This window comes from Muntiacus reevesi, chromosome 1, assembly GCF_963930625.1.
Source record: "Muntiacus reevesi chromosome 1, mMunRee1.1, whole genome shotgun sequence".
NCBI classification, from domain to species: Eukaryota; Metazoa; Chordata; class Mammalia; order Artiodactyla; family Cervidae; genus Muntiacus; species Muntiacus reevesi.
Genome location: NC_089249.1, coordinates 153,970,683 through 153,987,926, shown reverse-complemented (window position 1 = coordinate 153,987,926; position 17,244 = coordinate 153,970,683). Strand labels below are relative to the sequence as shown.

At 38.2% G+C, this 17,244-nt stretch overlaps 1 protein-coding gene across 1 annotated transcript in view; it reads left to right on the top strand.

Annotated features, from left to right (window-relative positions):
- Positions 1 to 2,660: 2,660 nt before the first annotated feature.
- Positions 2,661 to 17,244, top strand: part of C1H1orf185 (chromosome 1 C1orf185 homolog) — a 58,731-nt gene continuing 44,147 nt past the window's right edge. The window contains exons 1-3 of the mRNA XM_065910299.1: positions 2,661 to 2,705; positions 14,039 to 14,093; positions 15,462 to 15,479. Of these exons, the coding sequence (XP_065766371.1) occupies positions 2,661 to 2,705; positions 14,039 to 14,093; positions 15,462 to 15,479 (118 nt within the window). The remainder of the gene's footprint in view (positions 2,706 to 14,038; positions 14,094 to 15,461; positions 15,480 to 17,244) is intronic.

Here is a 17,244-nt window from a genome sequence, read left to right as displayed (position 1 = left end):
TCTTTGCATGTATTCCCCACACATAACAGCTTGATTCTTTCTCCTGTCTGCTTTAGGTAAGGTCCTCCTTGGCTATCCTACCTAAAAATGCAACAGTCCCTACCACATACTTCTTATCTCCATTCATTACTTCACTTTTGTATTTAACACTTAGCCTCTAACATGCAACATATTTTACTGATTTATATTTATCTTATTGCCTGCATCTCCAACCAGAATGTAAACTTCATGAAGACTAGTATTTTGGTCTGACTGACCCTGTGTTTCACACAAAGTAAGAGATCAACAAAATTTATTGTATTGATCAGTGAAAGAACATGAAAAATATGAAGTAGTAAAGAAGTTAATCTACTTCTGTTTATTTGAAAATGATTCACGTATTTTCACTAGTCTATATAGTTTTTCTGTTAACAGTAACTAAGTGCCAGCCTGGGCATGCTAGTTATAACTTAGAACACTGTCTATTTTACTAGACAGCCTTCTTCTCTATGTCATAAATGGGGCTAAATGAACTTGGAAGCAAAGGCCAAAAATACATAGAAATATGTAGACACAGGCTTTGGAATCAGACAGACCTTGATTTACATGCCAGATACTCCACTTGATAGGGTAGGGTTTTTAACCCCTATGTGCCTGCATTGCAATAAAGACAGTGTGAAATACTGGGAAAAGCATGTTGGCTTAGGAATCAGAGTCCTGGACTCCACTGTAGTTGTAACTTTGAGCCAATGTAGTTGTAACTTTGAGCAAGTTATTTAACAGATTGCTCAGTCTCAATTTCTTCATCTACAGAATGAGGATAATATTTCTTTTGTAGGGTCCTTGTAAAAATGTAAGATGACACAGAAGATAACTAGTAAAGGTTCATTTATGTTACTAATGTAGGACAGTCATTAATTTTCTGCATGAGATAACTTTATTCATTGGTAAGAAGGCATCCACCCTAGAGGCAGGTTTTTTTTTTTTTTTTTTTGTCATGACTACTACTTTCGTAATGAGCTAGGATGATTGTTTGTCAATATTACTAATAACCCCTATGGTTGGAGACCAAAGCCAGAAATGCATTTTTATTAGTAAAATTTTACCCACAAATATACATTCCTAAAGAAATGGAAGGCAACAGCAAGCACTGCCAGCTTAAAACATTCATTTTGCATCCACTTTCTGTTTTCTATTACAGGTGGAATTTCATTTTAATGAATACCATTTTAAACATCTGTATGGACATGGTGAAGCTATTTTTGTGTTCTAGGAGATGAGCCACAGGAACTGTGCTTTGTTGACTTGGCTAAAACAAATTCTAAAAAAAAAAAAAAATTCTTTACTCACAAGGACTGTCAATACAGAAATAGGTATTTTAATAAGAAGTAATTATCATTCATAAGTGAAATACCCTGGCCTTGGCTACTTCCAAGAAAACAGAACAAGAGCTGGTGAGTAGAAGGCAAAGTGAACTGAAAAGCAAGAGAAAGTGAGAGAAAATGGAGCAAAGCACTCAACTGAGACCTGTTAGAAAGTTCAAACCTTAAGCCAGAATTCCACTTGTAAACATAACCCCTCCTCTTCTCCTGCTTACTTTACAAGTTACCTCCTCTACAAGGCCTTTTCAATGCCCTCTAGACATACAGTTCAGTTCTCTGTCTCCTGTAGTCCCACTTGTTCCGAATCTCTGCATAGCATTTACCATTATTCATCTTATCCCTTTAGAGATAATTGTTTTGTGCTATGTCCCTTTCCCCCACCAAGACTCAGAGCTCAGATCTCTAAGACAAAGATTGATTCAACTTCCTATGGCCAAAACCTAGAACAGAGCTTAGTACATAATAGCTATTTCATAAATTTTCATTGAATTTAACATATATTAAATACATATAAATATTATATATATATATTTGTTGGTGAAGCTCTCAGGACAGGGACTTGGAAGGGTTTAACACACTGTTGGGGTTTTGCAGGCTGCAAGAACAAGTTACCTCATAAGAACCGAAGGCCAGAACGGGGACTGCGAAATGGACTCGAAGGGGCTGTCTGCCAACACATTAGAAGGCTTGGTCCCCTTCCCTCAGATAACATCAGCTCAGGCTCTGGTGCCAACGCGACCGGGCTATTCTGAATGAGGTTCCAAATTACAAGCTCCCTGCCCCAGGATTCTTGGCCTCACATCTTGACTTGCTGCTGCGTGCTGGGTCGAAGTTTCCGGGCCTGCCAGGCTCCTGCTTCCGGTTGCGAGACTCTGGCTTCCGGCCGGTAGCTGAGGCACCGCTCAGTCCCGAAGGCCCACAGTGGGTGTGGCGCTGGTAGTTGGTGCGCGATGGAAGTTGGTGTTGTGAGCCTTCTTGCTCCTCCCTTCCCTAGAAGGTCTTTCTTCTTTCTCTCTTTCTGCTGTTCCAACAATCTGCAGATCCTATATTTAAAAAAAAAAAAGAAAAGCCTCTGCGCCTCTAGTTCCTGTGAAGTTTGGCATCTTCAGTGGAGTCTCCTACGGCAGGGGTGAGTTAACGACCTGGCACCCATTTTCGCCCTCATTTTCTTTTTCTCCCTTTCTTTGGCAGCCACTAGGTTTTAGGATTTTGGAGTCGACTTCCCTCTCTAATCTAGAGTTCTTGAGAGAGCCCTGCTTTAGTTGACTCTGGTTTGCAACGGTTTCCCAGGTGGCGCTAATGGTAAAGTACTCGCCGTCCAGTGCAGGTGGATATGAGATGCAGGTTTGATCCCTGGGTTGGGAAGTTCCCCTGGAGGAGGGCACAACAGCCCATTCCAGTATTCTTACCTGGAGGATCCCCATGGACAGAGGAGCCTTGGCAGGCTAAAGTTCGTAGGTTTGCAGTGAGGTTCCCCTTGCCATGTTTGTAAGGGAAAACCAGAATCTTAAAATGATGAAGAAACTCAGTTCAGTTCAGTTCAGTCCTCAGTCGTGTCCGACTCTTTGCGACCCCATGAATCGCAGCTCGCCAGGCCTCCCTGTCCATCACCAACTCCCGGAGTCTACCCAAACCCATGTCTATCGAGTTGGTGATGCCATCCAGCCATCTCATCCTCTGTCATCCCCTTCTCCTCCTGCCCCCAGTCCTTCCCAGCATCAGGGTCTTTTCCAGTGAGACAACTCTTCGCATGAGGTGGCCAAAATATTGGAGTTTCAATTTCAATATCAGTCCTTCCAATGAACACCCAGGACTGATCTCCATTAGGGTGGACTGGTTGGATCTTCTTGCAGTCCAAGGGACTCTCAAGAGTCTTCTTCAACACCACAGTTCAAAACCATCAATTTTTCGGCGCTCAGCTTTCTTCACAGTCCAACTCTCACATGCATACATGACTACTAGAAAAACCATGGCCTTGGCCAGACGGACCTTTGTTGGCAAAGTAATGTCTCTGCTTTTAAATATGCTATCTAGGTTGGTCATAACTTTCCTTCTAAGGAGTAAGCATCTTTTAATTTCATGGCTGCACTCACCATCTGCAGTGATCTTGGAGCCCAAAAAATTTAAGTCTGACACTGTTTCCACTGTCTCCCCATCTATTTCCCATGAAGTGATGGGACCAGATGCCATGATCTTAGTTTTCTGAATGTTAAACTTTAAGCCAACTTTTTCACTCTACTCCTTCACTTTCATCAAGAGGCTTTTTCATTCCTCTTCACTTTCTGCTATAAGGGTGGTGTCATCTGCATATCCGAGGTTATTGATATTTCTTCTGGCAATCTTGATTCCAGCTTGTGCTTCTTCCAGCCCAGCATTTATCATGATATACTCTGCATATAAGTTAAATAAGCAGGGTGACAATAACAGCCTTGACGTACTCCTTTTCCTATTGGGAACCAGTCTGTTGTTCTATGTCCAGTTCTAACTGTTGCTTCCTGACCTGCATACAGGTTTCTCAAGAGGCAGGTCAGGTGGTCTGGTATTCCCATCTCTTTCAGAATTTTCCATGGTTTACTGTGATCCACACACTCAAAGGGTTTAGCATAGTCAATAAAGGCTTTGGCATAGTCAATAAAGCAGAAGTAGATATTTTTCTGGAACTCTCTTGCTTTTTTGATGAACCAGCGAATGTTGGCAATTTCATCTCTAGTTCCTCTGCCTTTTCTAAAACCAGCTTGAACATCTGGAAGTTCACCATTCATGTATTGCTGAAGCCTGGCTTGGAGAATTTTGAGGAGTACTTTACTAGCATGTGAGATGAATGCAATTGTGTGGTAGTTCAAGCATTCTTTGGCTTTGCCTTTCTTTGGGATTGGAATGAAAACCGTCCTTTTCCAGTCCTGTGGCCACTGCTAACTTTTCCAAATTTGCTGGCATATTGAGTGCAGCACTTTCACAGCATCATCTTTCAGGATTTGAAATAGCTCAACTGGAATTCCATCACCTCCACTAGCTTTGTTCGTGTGTGTGTGTGTGTGTGTGTGTGTGTGTATGTATAGATATAGCAAAGGAAACTATCAAAAAAATGAAAAGGCCACCTATTGAATGGGAGATATTTGCAAATAATGTATCTGTTAAGGGAGGCAATAATCCAAAATATACAGAGAACTCATACAACTCAACATAAAAAAAAAAAGTTAAAAATAGGCAGAGGATCTGAACAGACATTTTTCCAAAGAAGACACACAGATGGCCAACAGGTAAATGAAAAGATGCTTAACATTACTAATCATCTTAAAAGTACCATAAGAATGCTCTGGTTAAGAAAATGAAAACCTAATTTGAAAAGATATGAACCCCTATAATTCATTTCAGCATTATTTATAATAGCCAAGATATGGAAGCAGCCTAAGTGCCCATTATTAAATGAATGGATAAGATGTGGTATATCTCTATATACACATATATGTATATATACATGCCATACATGCTGCTCTGTTGTGTCTGACTCATTGTGACCCCGTGGACTGTAGCCTGCCAGGCTTCTCTGTCCATGGCATTTTCCAAGCAAGAATACTGGAGCAGGTTGCTATTTCCTACTCCATGAGATCTTCCTGACCCAGGGATCAAACCTACCGCTGTGCCACCTGAAAGCCCCAAGTGGTACAAGTGGTTAAGAATCCACCTGCCAGTGTAAGAGACTCAAGAGATGTGGGTTTGTATTACTCAACCATAAAGAATGAAATCTTGCCATTTGCAACAACATGGATAGATGTAGAGGGTATTATGCTAAGTGTATAGGTCATATAGAAAGACAAATGCCATATCAGTTCAGTTCAGTCGCTCAGTCATGTTTGACTCTTTGTGAGCCCACGAACTGCAGCACGCCAGGCCTCCCTATCTATCACCAACTCCTGGAGTTTACTTAAACTCATGTTCATTGAGTCGGTGATGCCATCCAGCCATCTCATCCTCTGTTGTCCCCTTCTCCTCCCGCCTTCAGTCTTTCCCAGCATCAGGGTCTTTTCACATGAGTCAGTTCCTCGCATCAGGTGGCCAAAGCACTGGAGTTTCAATTTCAGCATCAGTCCTTCCAGTGAATATTCAGGACTGATTTCCTTCAGGATTGACTGGTTTGATCTTGCAGTCCAAGGGACTCTCAATAGTTTTCTCCAACACCACAGTTCAAAAGCATCAATTCTTCAGCACTCAGCTTTCTTTATAGTCCAACTCTCACATCCATACATGACTACTGGAAAAACCATAGCTTTGACCTATGTTGGCAAAAGTAATGTCTTTGCTTTTTAATATGCTGTCTAGGTTGGTCATGGCTTTTTCTTCCAAGGAGCAAGTGTCTTTTAATTTCATGGCTGCAGTCACCATATGCAGTGGTTTAGGAGACCAAGAAAATAAAGTCTGTCACTGGTTCCATTGTTTCCCATCTCTTCTGAATGTTGAGTTTTAAGCCAACTTTTTCACTCTCCACTTTCACTTTCATTAAGAGGCTCTTTAGTTCTTCTTTGCTTTCTGCTATAAGAGTCATGTCATCTGCATATCTGAGGTTATTGATATTTCTCCCAGCAATTTTGATTCCAGCTTGTGCTTCATCCAGCGTGGCATTTCTCATGATGTACTCTGCATGGAAATTAAATAAGCAGGGTGATGATATACAGCCTTGACGTACTCCTTTCCCAACTTGGAACCATTCTGTTGTTCCATGTCCATTTCTTCCTGTTGCTTCTTGACCTGCCTGCAGATTCCTCAGGAGGCAGGTAAGGTGGTCTGGTATTCCCATTTCTTTCTGAATTTTCCAGTTTGTTGTGATCCACATAGTCAAAAGCTTTGGCATAGTCAATAAAGCAGAAATAGATGTTTTTCTGGAACTGTCTTGCTTTTTTAGTGATCCAACGGATGTTGGCAATTTGATCTCTGGTTCCTCTGCCTTTTCTAAATCCAGCTTGAACATCTGTAAGTTCTCGGTTCATGTACTGTTCAAGCCTGAATTGGAGAATTTTGAGCATTACTTTGCTAGCATGTGAGATGAGTGTAATTGTGCGATAGTTTGAACATTCTTTGTCCTTGCCTTTCTTTGAGATTGAAATGAAAAATGAGCTTTTCCAGTCCTGTGACCACTGCTGAGGTTTCCAAATTTGCTGTCATATTGAGTGCAGCACTTTCACAGCATCATCTTTTAGGGTTTGAAATAGCTTAACTGAAATTCCATCACTTCCACTAGCTTTGTTCGTAGTAATGCTTCGTAAGGCCCACTTGACTTCACATTCCAGGATGTCTGGCTCTAGGTGATAAATACCATATGATCTCACTTATATGTGGAATCTGGAAAAGAAAATAAATGAACAAGCTGAAATATGACAGAAACAGAGTTATAAATACAGAGAACATTTGGAAGTCCCCAGAACGGAGTGGGGGGAGATGGTTGGGTGAAATAGGTGAAGGGGATTGGCAGGTACAAACTTGTAGTTATAAAATAAATGAGTCATAGAGATGTAATGTACAGCATAGGGAATATTGTCAATAATACTGCAGTAACTTTGTATGATGACAGATGGTTACTAGATTTATTATGGTGATAATTTCATACTGTATAAATGTTGAATCACTGTATTACACACCTGAAACTATTATAATATTGTATGTCAATGATACTTCAATTAAGAAATAAAAAAAAGAATGCCCTTGTGACTCTCTAGTCTGGCTCAGCACTTGTTTTGTACTGTGGTTTTGTTGTCTGTGCCAGACGGCAGCTGTGATTGCTTCTCTGGTTAGAATTTGGAGTTCCCTTTTTGATTTGTAAGCATTTGAGTCTCTCTTCCTTTATACTTACTCTTAGCTTATGCATCCATTAATTTCTGACTTATGTTCATCTTCTCCTCAGTTATTTATAACAATAAGTATATATGATGTGTCAGCCACACATACTTCACTCTCCTGGCATTCTACCACTATCTCTGGTACTGGAATCTCAGGGCTTTTGGGTGGGTTTCCAGTTAATCCCACTGTCATGACTTTGTTCTCTTGAGACCCTTCCCCTTATTACAGGTTCTCCTTGGAATGCAGCGACACCTATAACTAGAAGAAAATAGAATTCAGAAATGAAAAAGCACTAATCTCCAAGTTTTGCCTATGTGTTCTTTTATAGATTATCATTACCTATTTATGAGATTGGATTGTAAAATATCCTGTAAAAACTAAGAATCTTTGCTATTTGTTTTATAAATTATGCTGTTATATTTCATCAATTTTGTATAACTTGTTAGAAACAAATACATTTTTTGTCACATTGGATAAAATTATATTAAATAGCTTATTTTACCTTTTTCAGTTGTGCTTTTGAGTTTTTCTGAATATATAATAAATGTACATGTGATGGAAGTAAAAATATAAAAAGATAGTCACAATTAGAGAATTTAAATCGCATGAGAAAGTTGTTTTCCCATCAAAATTCATTTGAATACTTTACAGAATAATATATTAGCTTTTATTTGTAGTAGTGTCCTTATTATTTGTACTTGTATAATTGCATATCTCTCAGATGTATGTTTGACAGTAAGCACTAACATAATACTTTGTGAAGTTGATAACTTAATGAAGATAATGAAGTACCAAATATTTTATTCCTGTACTAAATTCCATAAAAGCTATTTCTCAAAATCTGTAAAAGCTTATCTCAAAGGTTATCAAATAAACTAATCTCCACCAGAGGATGCTGCAATTGCATGAAGAAGAGAAAACAATGGGTTCGATGATATCATACCTATCTGATTCAAGTCAGGGAGATTAAAGTGCTTATCCTAGCCAGTGACACATGTTTATCTTTTGACTTAATGATCTGCTTATCTTTTGGACAAAATGTTACAGTGAAAAGGACCTAGGAAAATACAGAGAAAACCTAAGAAATAAAAATAGAAGGCTCTTCCTAACCCAGGAATTGAACCCAGGTCTCCTACATTGCAGGCAGATTCTTTACCATCTGAGCCACCAGGGAAGCCCAATAAAAGGCTACCTTTACTAAGTCAACAGACTTCTCTGTTGTTTGTATAATGAACTTAAATAACATAACTGCTTATGTTATTTTGATGCTGTATTAATGTTCAACATTTTCTACTTCTAAATCCTTAAACAAAACTCCCTAGCATTGTTTTTTTTAAAGTGCCCCCAGTAATTGAACTGATGACAAATATAGGTAGTATCCCTTTTAAATTGATGATTCAGATATTTTTATGGATAATAGTACAAAAATACACATTATCTTGAGATATCCTTTCCAATTTCTGACTCATTCTTAGGTGATTTCTTTAAGATTTTTCTTACTCTCTAAAAATATTATATTTGCTTATGTGTTTATTCTTTGTCCTCTCTTACTAAAATATGAGTCCCAGGACCCTCATCTTTTTCATCACAGTATCATTGGCTTCAGAATGTGTCTGGCACATGGTAGGTGCTCAGTAAATAATTATGGAATTAATAAATTCCATTCTTATTGTGTGGGAATTCTTCAAATTGTAATATGAACCATTCACAGTTCTATCCCTATTGGGTACTAAGCTGTAAGCAGAATTCAAGGATCAATTTTAAAGTGCCCAGGGACACAAAAGTATGGGACGCTTTTTGAAGCACTAACAAAGTTCTAATGAATTTAAGAAATGTATGACTTTTTTACTTTCAGAAAGAATTTAAAGTGGTTTTCATTGAAAGTCATATAATAGAACTGATTAAGATATAAAGTTAAAAATTGAAAGGAGAAATAGAAAAGTCCTAACTTAAGAAATTTTAGTTAGCATAATTCTCATAATCAAGCTTGAATTTTAGTCTAAACTTTCTTGTATTCAGGGCAAAGGATAACTGGGTATATACTTCTTAGGTCTGGACAGTTGAATGCATTATCAGTTGGTCTAAAAGACTGTTTCTTGATATTGAATTCTAAAAGAAGTTTGTCATAAACCTTTAGCCAGGTTGTCCAGTAAAAAAAAGAGAGAAGATCCAAATGAACAAAATAAATGCAAGAGGAAAATACATAAAAGAATACTATGAACAGTTATGTACTGACAAACTGGACAGGCTATAAGAAATTGACAAGTTTCTGGAAGCATAAAGCCTGCCAAAATTGAGTCAAGAAGCACTTGTTGTGAAATAAAATCTGTAGTAAAAAAAAATTCCTTGAAAACAAAGTCCATGACTAGATGGCTTCACTGGGGAATTCTACCAAACATACAAAGGATTTATACCTGACCTTCTCAAACTATTCCAAAAAGTTCAAAAAGAGGGAACACTCCCAAATGCATTCTATGAAGCCACCATCACCCTGGTATCAAAACTAGACAAAGACACTACAAAAACGAAAGTAACAAGCCAGTATTTTTGATGAATATAGATGCAAAATTTCTCAACAAAAATGTTACCAAACCAAATCCAACAATACACAAAAAGGACCATACACCGTGATCAAGTTGGATTCATTCCAGAGTCTCAAGGATGGTTTAACATATGCAAATTAATCAGTATGATGCACCACGTTAACAAAAGGAAAGACAAAACCCACACGATCATCTCAATAGGAAAAGAAGAAACATTTGACAAATTCAACTTTTGTTCATGATAAAAACTCTTACAGAAGAGGTATAGAGTGAATATAGCTCAACATAACAAAAGTCATTTTTGCCAACTGCACAGCCAACATAATACTCAAAACTGAAAACCTTTCCTTTAAAGGCAGAAACAAGACAGGAATGCCTACTCTTACCCTCTTGCCGCTTCTATTCAACATAGTATTAGAAGTCCTAGCCACAGAAATCAGACAAGAAAAAGAAATAAAAGGTATCCAAATTGGAAGGTAAGAGGTAACACTGTCACTGTTTGCAGATGACATGGTACCCTATAGAGAGAACCCTTAAGTCTCCCCACAAAAACCTTTACAACCAATAAATGAATTCATCAAGGTAGCAGGGTACAATAATAATGTACAGAAATTGTGGCATATCTTTACACTAACAATGAAATACGAGACAAAGAAAGCAAAGAACCAATTCCATTTTAAATTAAAAAAAAAAAAACAGGAAGAAACTTTGTCAAGGTGGTGAAAGACCTACACACTAAAAACTATCAAACAATGATAAGGGAAACTGAAGGTTATTCAAAGAAATGGAAAGATAGCCATGCTCATTGTTTGTATTGTTAAAATGACCATGCTTCCCAAAGCTATCTACAGATTTAATGTGATCTCTATCGAAATACCTATGACATTTTTTCACAGAACCAGAACAAACATTCCTAAAATTTATATGGAGCCACAGAAGACCCAGAATTGCCAAAGCAATCCTGAGGAAAAAGAACTAAGCTGGAGTCATAACCCTTCCACACTTAATACTACAAAGCTGCAAAGTGAAAACAGTGTGGTAGTGGCCTCAAAACACGCATTTAGCTTAATGGAACAGAGTAGAGAGCCCCAAAATAAAGTCACACACCTACAGTCAGGCTGTGACAAAGGAGGCAAAACTATACAATGGTGAAAAGAAAGTCAGTTCAGTGGTGTTGGGCAAGCTAGACAACCACATGTGAATCAGCACTAAGTTCAAACACTCCCTCACAATATACACAAAAATAAAGTCAGAGTAACTTAAAGACTTATATAGTACATGACATCATAAAACAAGGAGAGAACATAGGCAATACATTCTCTGACATAAATCATAGCAATATTTTCTTATGTCAGTGTCCCAAGGCAAAATAAGTAAAAACAAAAATAAACAAGTGGGACCTAATAAAATTTAAAAGGAAGCAATCTTTGGAAAAGAAATTTGGCAATTCAGCAAAGGAAACAACAAATCAAAAACAACCTACAGAATGGGAAAAGATATTTGCAAATGATATGGTAAACAGGGGATTAATATCCAAAATAGCAAACTGCTCATTCAACTCAATAAACAACCCAAGTAAAATACAGGCAGAAGACCTAAATAGACATCTCTCCAAAGAAGACATACCAGTGGCCAACAGGCACATGAAAAGATGCTTTAATAATCACTAATTATTGGAGAGATGAAAATTAAAACCACAATGAGGTATCACCTTCCATCTGTCAGAATGGCTATCATCAAAAAGTCTGCCAATGATAAAAGCTGGAGAGGGTATGGAGAAAAGGGAATCATGACTGTTGATGGGAATGTAAATTGGTATAACCACTATAGAAGATAGTATGGAGTTTCCTTAAAAACTAAAAGAAGATCCATTGATCTCACTCCTGGGCATACATCCTGAAAAGATGAAAACTCTAGTTTAAAAAGATTCATGCATCCCAATGTTCATAGCAGCTATGTAAAATAGCCAAGACATGGAAACAGCCTGAGTGCCCATCAACAGATAATTGGTTTAAGAAGTGATATAAGTATATATGGTAATACATATATATGTGCTATATATATGTTAGTACATATATGTGTATTGATCAACATAAAAAAGAATATTGCCATTTACAGTACCATGGATAGACCTAGAGAATATCATCCTAAGTGAAGTAAGTCAGAAAATATGTTTTTTGTTTTATTAGCTAATATAATCTTTCCATCCTTCTCCCCTCCTCCACTGCTGAGTTTGATACCATGAGGCTGAATCAGAATTTAGCTCAGAATTTCTGCTTTGAAGTCTGGTACCTTTCTCCCTAGGACTTGCCTATCTTCAAAAACAGATGAGTCCCGAGAGTATCCGCAATGATGACAGATTTGTGTGTGTTTATTTGTGTTTTTTGTTTGTTTACTGCTATTTTCTTGTTATTGATCATGGAATAGATTATTTGGGCCTGGTCTTTTTCTGAAAGAATTGTTATAGTTTGGCCTCATTCATTAAAGTTGTTCAGTGGCTAAGTCATGTCTGACTGTTTTGTGACCCTCATGGACTGTAGCCTGCCAGGCTCCTCTGTCCATGGAGTTCTCCAGCAAAAATAGTGAAGTGGGTTGCAGTTTCTTTCTCCACAATCATCAAAGACTTGCTTATAATTTCTGCCCATCTGATTTTCAATATCATGCCCAGATAAAGCCTTCAGAATGAGCTGGCTGTAAAACTTAAAATTGTGGCAAGTGGGAGCTACTCTTCAATGTGGTGTGCAGGCTTCTCATTGTGGTATTTTGCTGCCAGAGCCCAGGTTCTAGGGCATGCGGGCTTCAGCAGTCATGGCACATAGGCTCAGTAACTGCAGCAAGTGGGCTCTAGAGCATGGGCTCAGTAGTTGTGGCACACAGGCTTAGGTGCCCTGCAGTATGTGGAATCTTCCTGGACCAGGAATTGAACCTGTGTCCCCTGCATTGGTAGGTAGATTTTTATCCACTGTACCACCAGGGAAGTCTTCTATGTAAACCTTCTTCCCATCCTTCCCTGTCTCCCATCTCTAAGCAATCACTCATCTTCTTTCTGTCACTGTAGACTAGTTTGCACTTTTTAGAGTTTTATGAAAACGAGATCATACAGTTATGCAGCCTTTTTTTTTTTTTTTTGGCTTTCAGAAGAATTTTAAAATTCATGTTGTGTGTATCAATAGTTTATTTCTCTTTATTGATGAGAGGTTTACATTGTATGAATATATTGCAATCTGTTGATGGTCGTTTGAGTTGTTTCTGGTTTGTAGTAGTTTTCTATCACTGCATAACAAGCTGCCACAATCTAAACTGCGTATAACAGCGCCCATTTATTAGTTTTTAGTTATTTAGGGTGTAAGTCCAGGCACACCGTGGTCAGATTGATCTGCTTACATTATTATAAGGCTAAAATCAAGGTGTCAGCCAGGCTGCATTTCTTTCTGGTGGCGCTGCGGAAAAAATCCACATCCAAGCTCATTTTGGTTGTTGACTAAATCTAGCTTCTTCTAGTTGTAGAACCGAGGCCCCCTTTTTCTTGCTGGCTTCAGTTAGGGACTGCTCTCAGCTGCTATAGGCTTTCTTCATTCTTTGCCACTTGGCTACCTCCATCTTCCGACCAGGAGCAGGGAACTTTTTATACATGAATCCTCCTCATGCTTCAGATCCCTGACTTTACCAATCTGACCTCTAGACCCAGATTTAAAGGGCTCAAGTGATTAAGTCAGACCCACTCAGATCATCTTCCTATCTTAAATTCAGCTAATTTAGGGCCTTAATAACATCTGTATAATCTTTTCAAAGTAGTGCCTAGATTATTCCTTTTAAAATGCCTGGGTGAAGGTAGGTGCATGTATACCAAGGGCCACGAATCTTGGAAAGATCTTAGAATTCTAGGCAACACACAGGTTTTGGCTATTACAAATAAAGCTGCTATGAAAATTGTATGGATTTATATTTCTTTTCTCTTGGGTAAATATATAGAAGTAGAATGGCTGAGTCACATGGTAGGCATATGTTTAACTTTTCATGAAACTGTCAAACTATTTTCCAAAGTGATTGTACCATTGTTCATTCCCTTCAACAGAATACAAGAGTTCTAATTTCTCCATATTCTTGACAGGCTTTGGTATGGTCAGTCTTTAATTTTAGCTGTCCTGTAATGTATTTGTGAATCCCAATCTCCCAGTTTTGGATGCCAGATCTTAGTTAATATATGCTTTGCTGAGATTTTCTTCCAGTCTGCAGATTGAATTTTCATTCTATTCGTAGTGTCTTTTGAAGAATATATGTGTTTTAAATTTTGATTTTTAGAACTTTCACGGTGGTCCAGTGGTTAAGAATCCACCTGCCAAAGCAGAGGACACAGGTTTGATCCCTGGGAACTAAGATCCCGCATACTGTGGTCCAGCTAAACCCGTGAGCCACAACTACTGAGCCTGTACTCTGCAACTACTGAGCACATGTGTCACAACTACTGAAGTTTGTGCTCCCTAGAGACCATACTCCGCAACAAGAGAAGCCACAGTAATGAGAAGCCTGCATACCACAACTAGAAAATCACCTCTGGTTAATCACTACTAGAGAAAGCCTGCACACATCAACAAATAGCCCATGGGCCACAGCAAAGACCCAGTGCAGCCAAAAATAATAAATAATTTTTAAAAAGAATACTTGATTTGTCCATCTGGTTTTTTTTTTTTTTTTCTTTATTTTTGGTTGTGCTGGGTCTTCACTGATACACAGGCTTTGCTGCATAGGCTTTTCTCTTATTGTGGCAAGTGGGGGTTGCTCTCTAGTTGCAGCCATGAAATTAAAAGACGCTTACTCCTTGGAAGGAAAGTTATGACCAACCTAGATAGCATATTAAAAAGCAGAGACATTACTTTGCCAACAAAGGTCCTTCTGGTCAAAGCTATGGTTTTTCCAGTGGTCATGTATGGATGTGAGAGTTAGACTGTGAAGAAAGCTGAGCGCCGAAAAATTGATGCTTTTGACCTGTGGTGTCGGAGAAGACTCTTGAGAGTCCCTTAGACTGCAAGGAGATCCAACCAGTCCATCCTAAAGGAGATCAGTCCTGGGTGTTCATTGGAAGGACTGATATTGAAGCTGAAACTCCAGTATTTTGGCCACCTCATGTGACGAGTTGACTCACTGGAAAAGACCCTGATGCTGGGAGGGATTGGGGGCAGGAGGAGAAGGGGATGACAGAGGATGAGATTGTTGGATAGCATCACCGACTCAATGGGCATGAGTTTGAGTAAACTCCAGGAGTTGGTGATGGACAGGGAGGCCTGGCGTGCTGTGATTCATGGGGTCACAAAGAGCCAGACACGACTGAGCGACAACTGAACTGAACTGAACTGAGTTTGTCTTTCAACTCATGAGCAAGGTATGTGTCTCTATTTATTTAGATCATCCTTAATTCCTCTTAGCAATATTTTGTAGTTGCCTATGCACAGGTTTTTCACATCTTTTATCAGATTTATGCCTAAATATTTCATATTTTTAGGCTTCCCAGGTGGCTCAGTGGTCAAGAATCCACCTGCCAATGCAGGAGACGCTGATTGAAGTCCTGGGTCAGGAAGATCCCCTGGAGAAGGAAATAGCAAGCCACTCCAATAGTCTTGCCTGGGATATCCCATGGACAGAAGAGCCTGGCGGGTTACAGTCCACAGGGTTACAACAGAGTCGGACACAACTTTTCACGTTAAGTTGTGAAACAACTTTTCATACTTTTATGCTGTTGCAAATGGTAATTTTTAAACATTTCAATTTCTAATTGTTTTTAATAGTATATAGAAAAATTTTTTTCTACTTTTTAAAAAAATTGTATTTTATTGTGGTAAGAACACTTAACATGACATTTATCCTCTTAAATTTTTAAGTGTGTAATACAGTACTATTTTCTTTTTTTTTTTTTTTTTTTTAGTACTATTTTCTATAAGCACAATGTTTTATAGCAGATCTCTGGAACTTATCCATCTTGCATAGTTAAGATTTTACGCCCACTGATCAGCAACTCACCAATTCCTTCCTTCCTCCAGCCCCTGGCAACCACCATTCTGTTCTTTGGTTCTATGAGTATGATTGTTTTATATACCTAGTATATATAAGAGGAATCATATAGTATTTGTCCTAATGTGTTTAATTTATTTAACTTAGGCTAATGTCCTTCAGGTTCATCCATGTTGTCATATTTTGAGGATTTCCTCTTTTAAAGGCCGACTAATATTCCATTGTGTGTGTGTGTGTGTGTGTGTGTGTGTATATACACACACACATATGCTTCATTTTCTTTATCCATTCATACATTGATAGACATTTAGGTTTTATCCAATTTTGACTACTAATACCTCTTTGAGATCTTATTTTCATTTCTTCTTGATAAATACCCAAAAATGAGATTGTTGAATCATATGGTAATTCTAATTTTAATTTTTTGAAGAATGTGCATTCTTTTTTCCATAGCAGCTGCACCATTTTGCATTTCAAGCAACAGTGTACCGGAACTCCCAATTTCTCTGCATCCTCTTTTATGTTGTTGTTGTTGTTGAAAATAACCATTCTAACAAGTGTGAGACTATATCTCCTTGTGGTTTTGATTTGCAGATCCCTAATGGTTAGAAACTTTGAACATCTTCTCATATGCCTATTGGCCATTTATGTGTTTTCTTTGGAGAAATGTCTATTCAAGTCTATAGTCCATTTTAAGGTGGGTTCTTAGTTCTTTTGCCACTGAGTTGTAGCTTTTATATTTTGGGAATTAACCTCTTATGGTTTGCAAATGCTTTTTCCATTCTCTATTGCCTTTTCACTCTGTTGTTTTCTTTGCTGTGCAGAAACTTTTTAGTTTGATATAGTGCCATTTGTCAATTTTTGCTTTTGTTATCTATGCTTTTGGTATCATATTCATGAAATAATTGCCAAGGCTGATGCCATGAAATATTTTTTTCTGTTTTCTTCTAGGAGTTTTACAGTTCCAGAAAACAGTTGATTTTTGTGTATTGTTCTTATGTTCTGCAGTCTTATTAAACTCACTTAATTGTTTTACTGGTTTATATAAAATTGCACAGGATTTTCTACGTAGATGATAATGTTCTCTGTGTGCCTTAGTCAATTCAAGCTGCTATAACATAATACCACAAACTGGATGTATAAACAACAGAATTTTATTTCGCACAGTTCTAGAAGCTGTAAATTTGAGATCAGGGTGCTTAAACGATCAAGTTTTGTGTCTAGTGAGAGCTCTCTTCTGGCTTCTTGCTGTTCCCTCGAATGGTGGAAGGGGCTAGGGAGCTCTGTGGGATCTTTTTCTTAAGAGCACTAATCCCTTCACGAGGACTCCACTCTCATGATCCACCCAGATCTTGGAGGTCCCACCACTTAGAACTATCACATTAGGCATTAGGATTTCAACATATGCCTTTCAGCAGCAGAAAAACATTCAGACCAAAACACTGAGAATATAACACTTATTTTTTCCCTTCTTAATCTAGATGACTTTTTTCCTTTTTCAT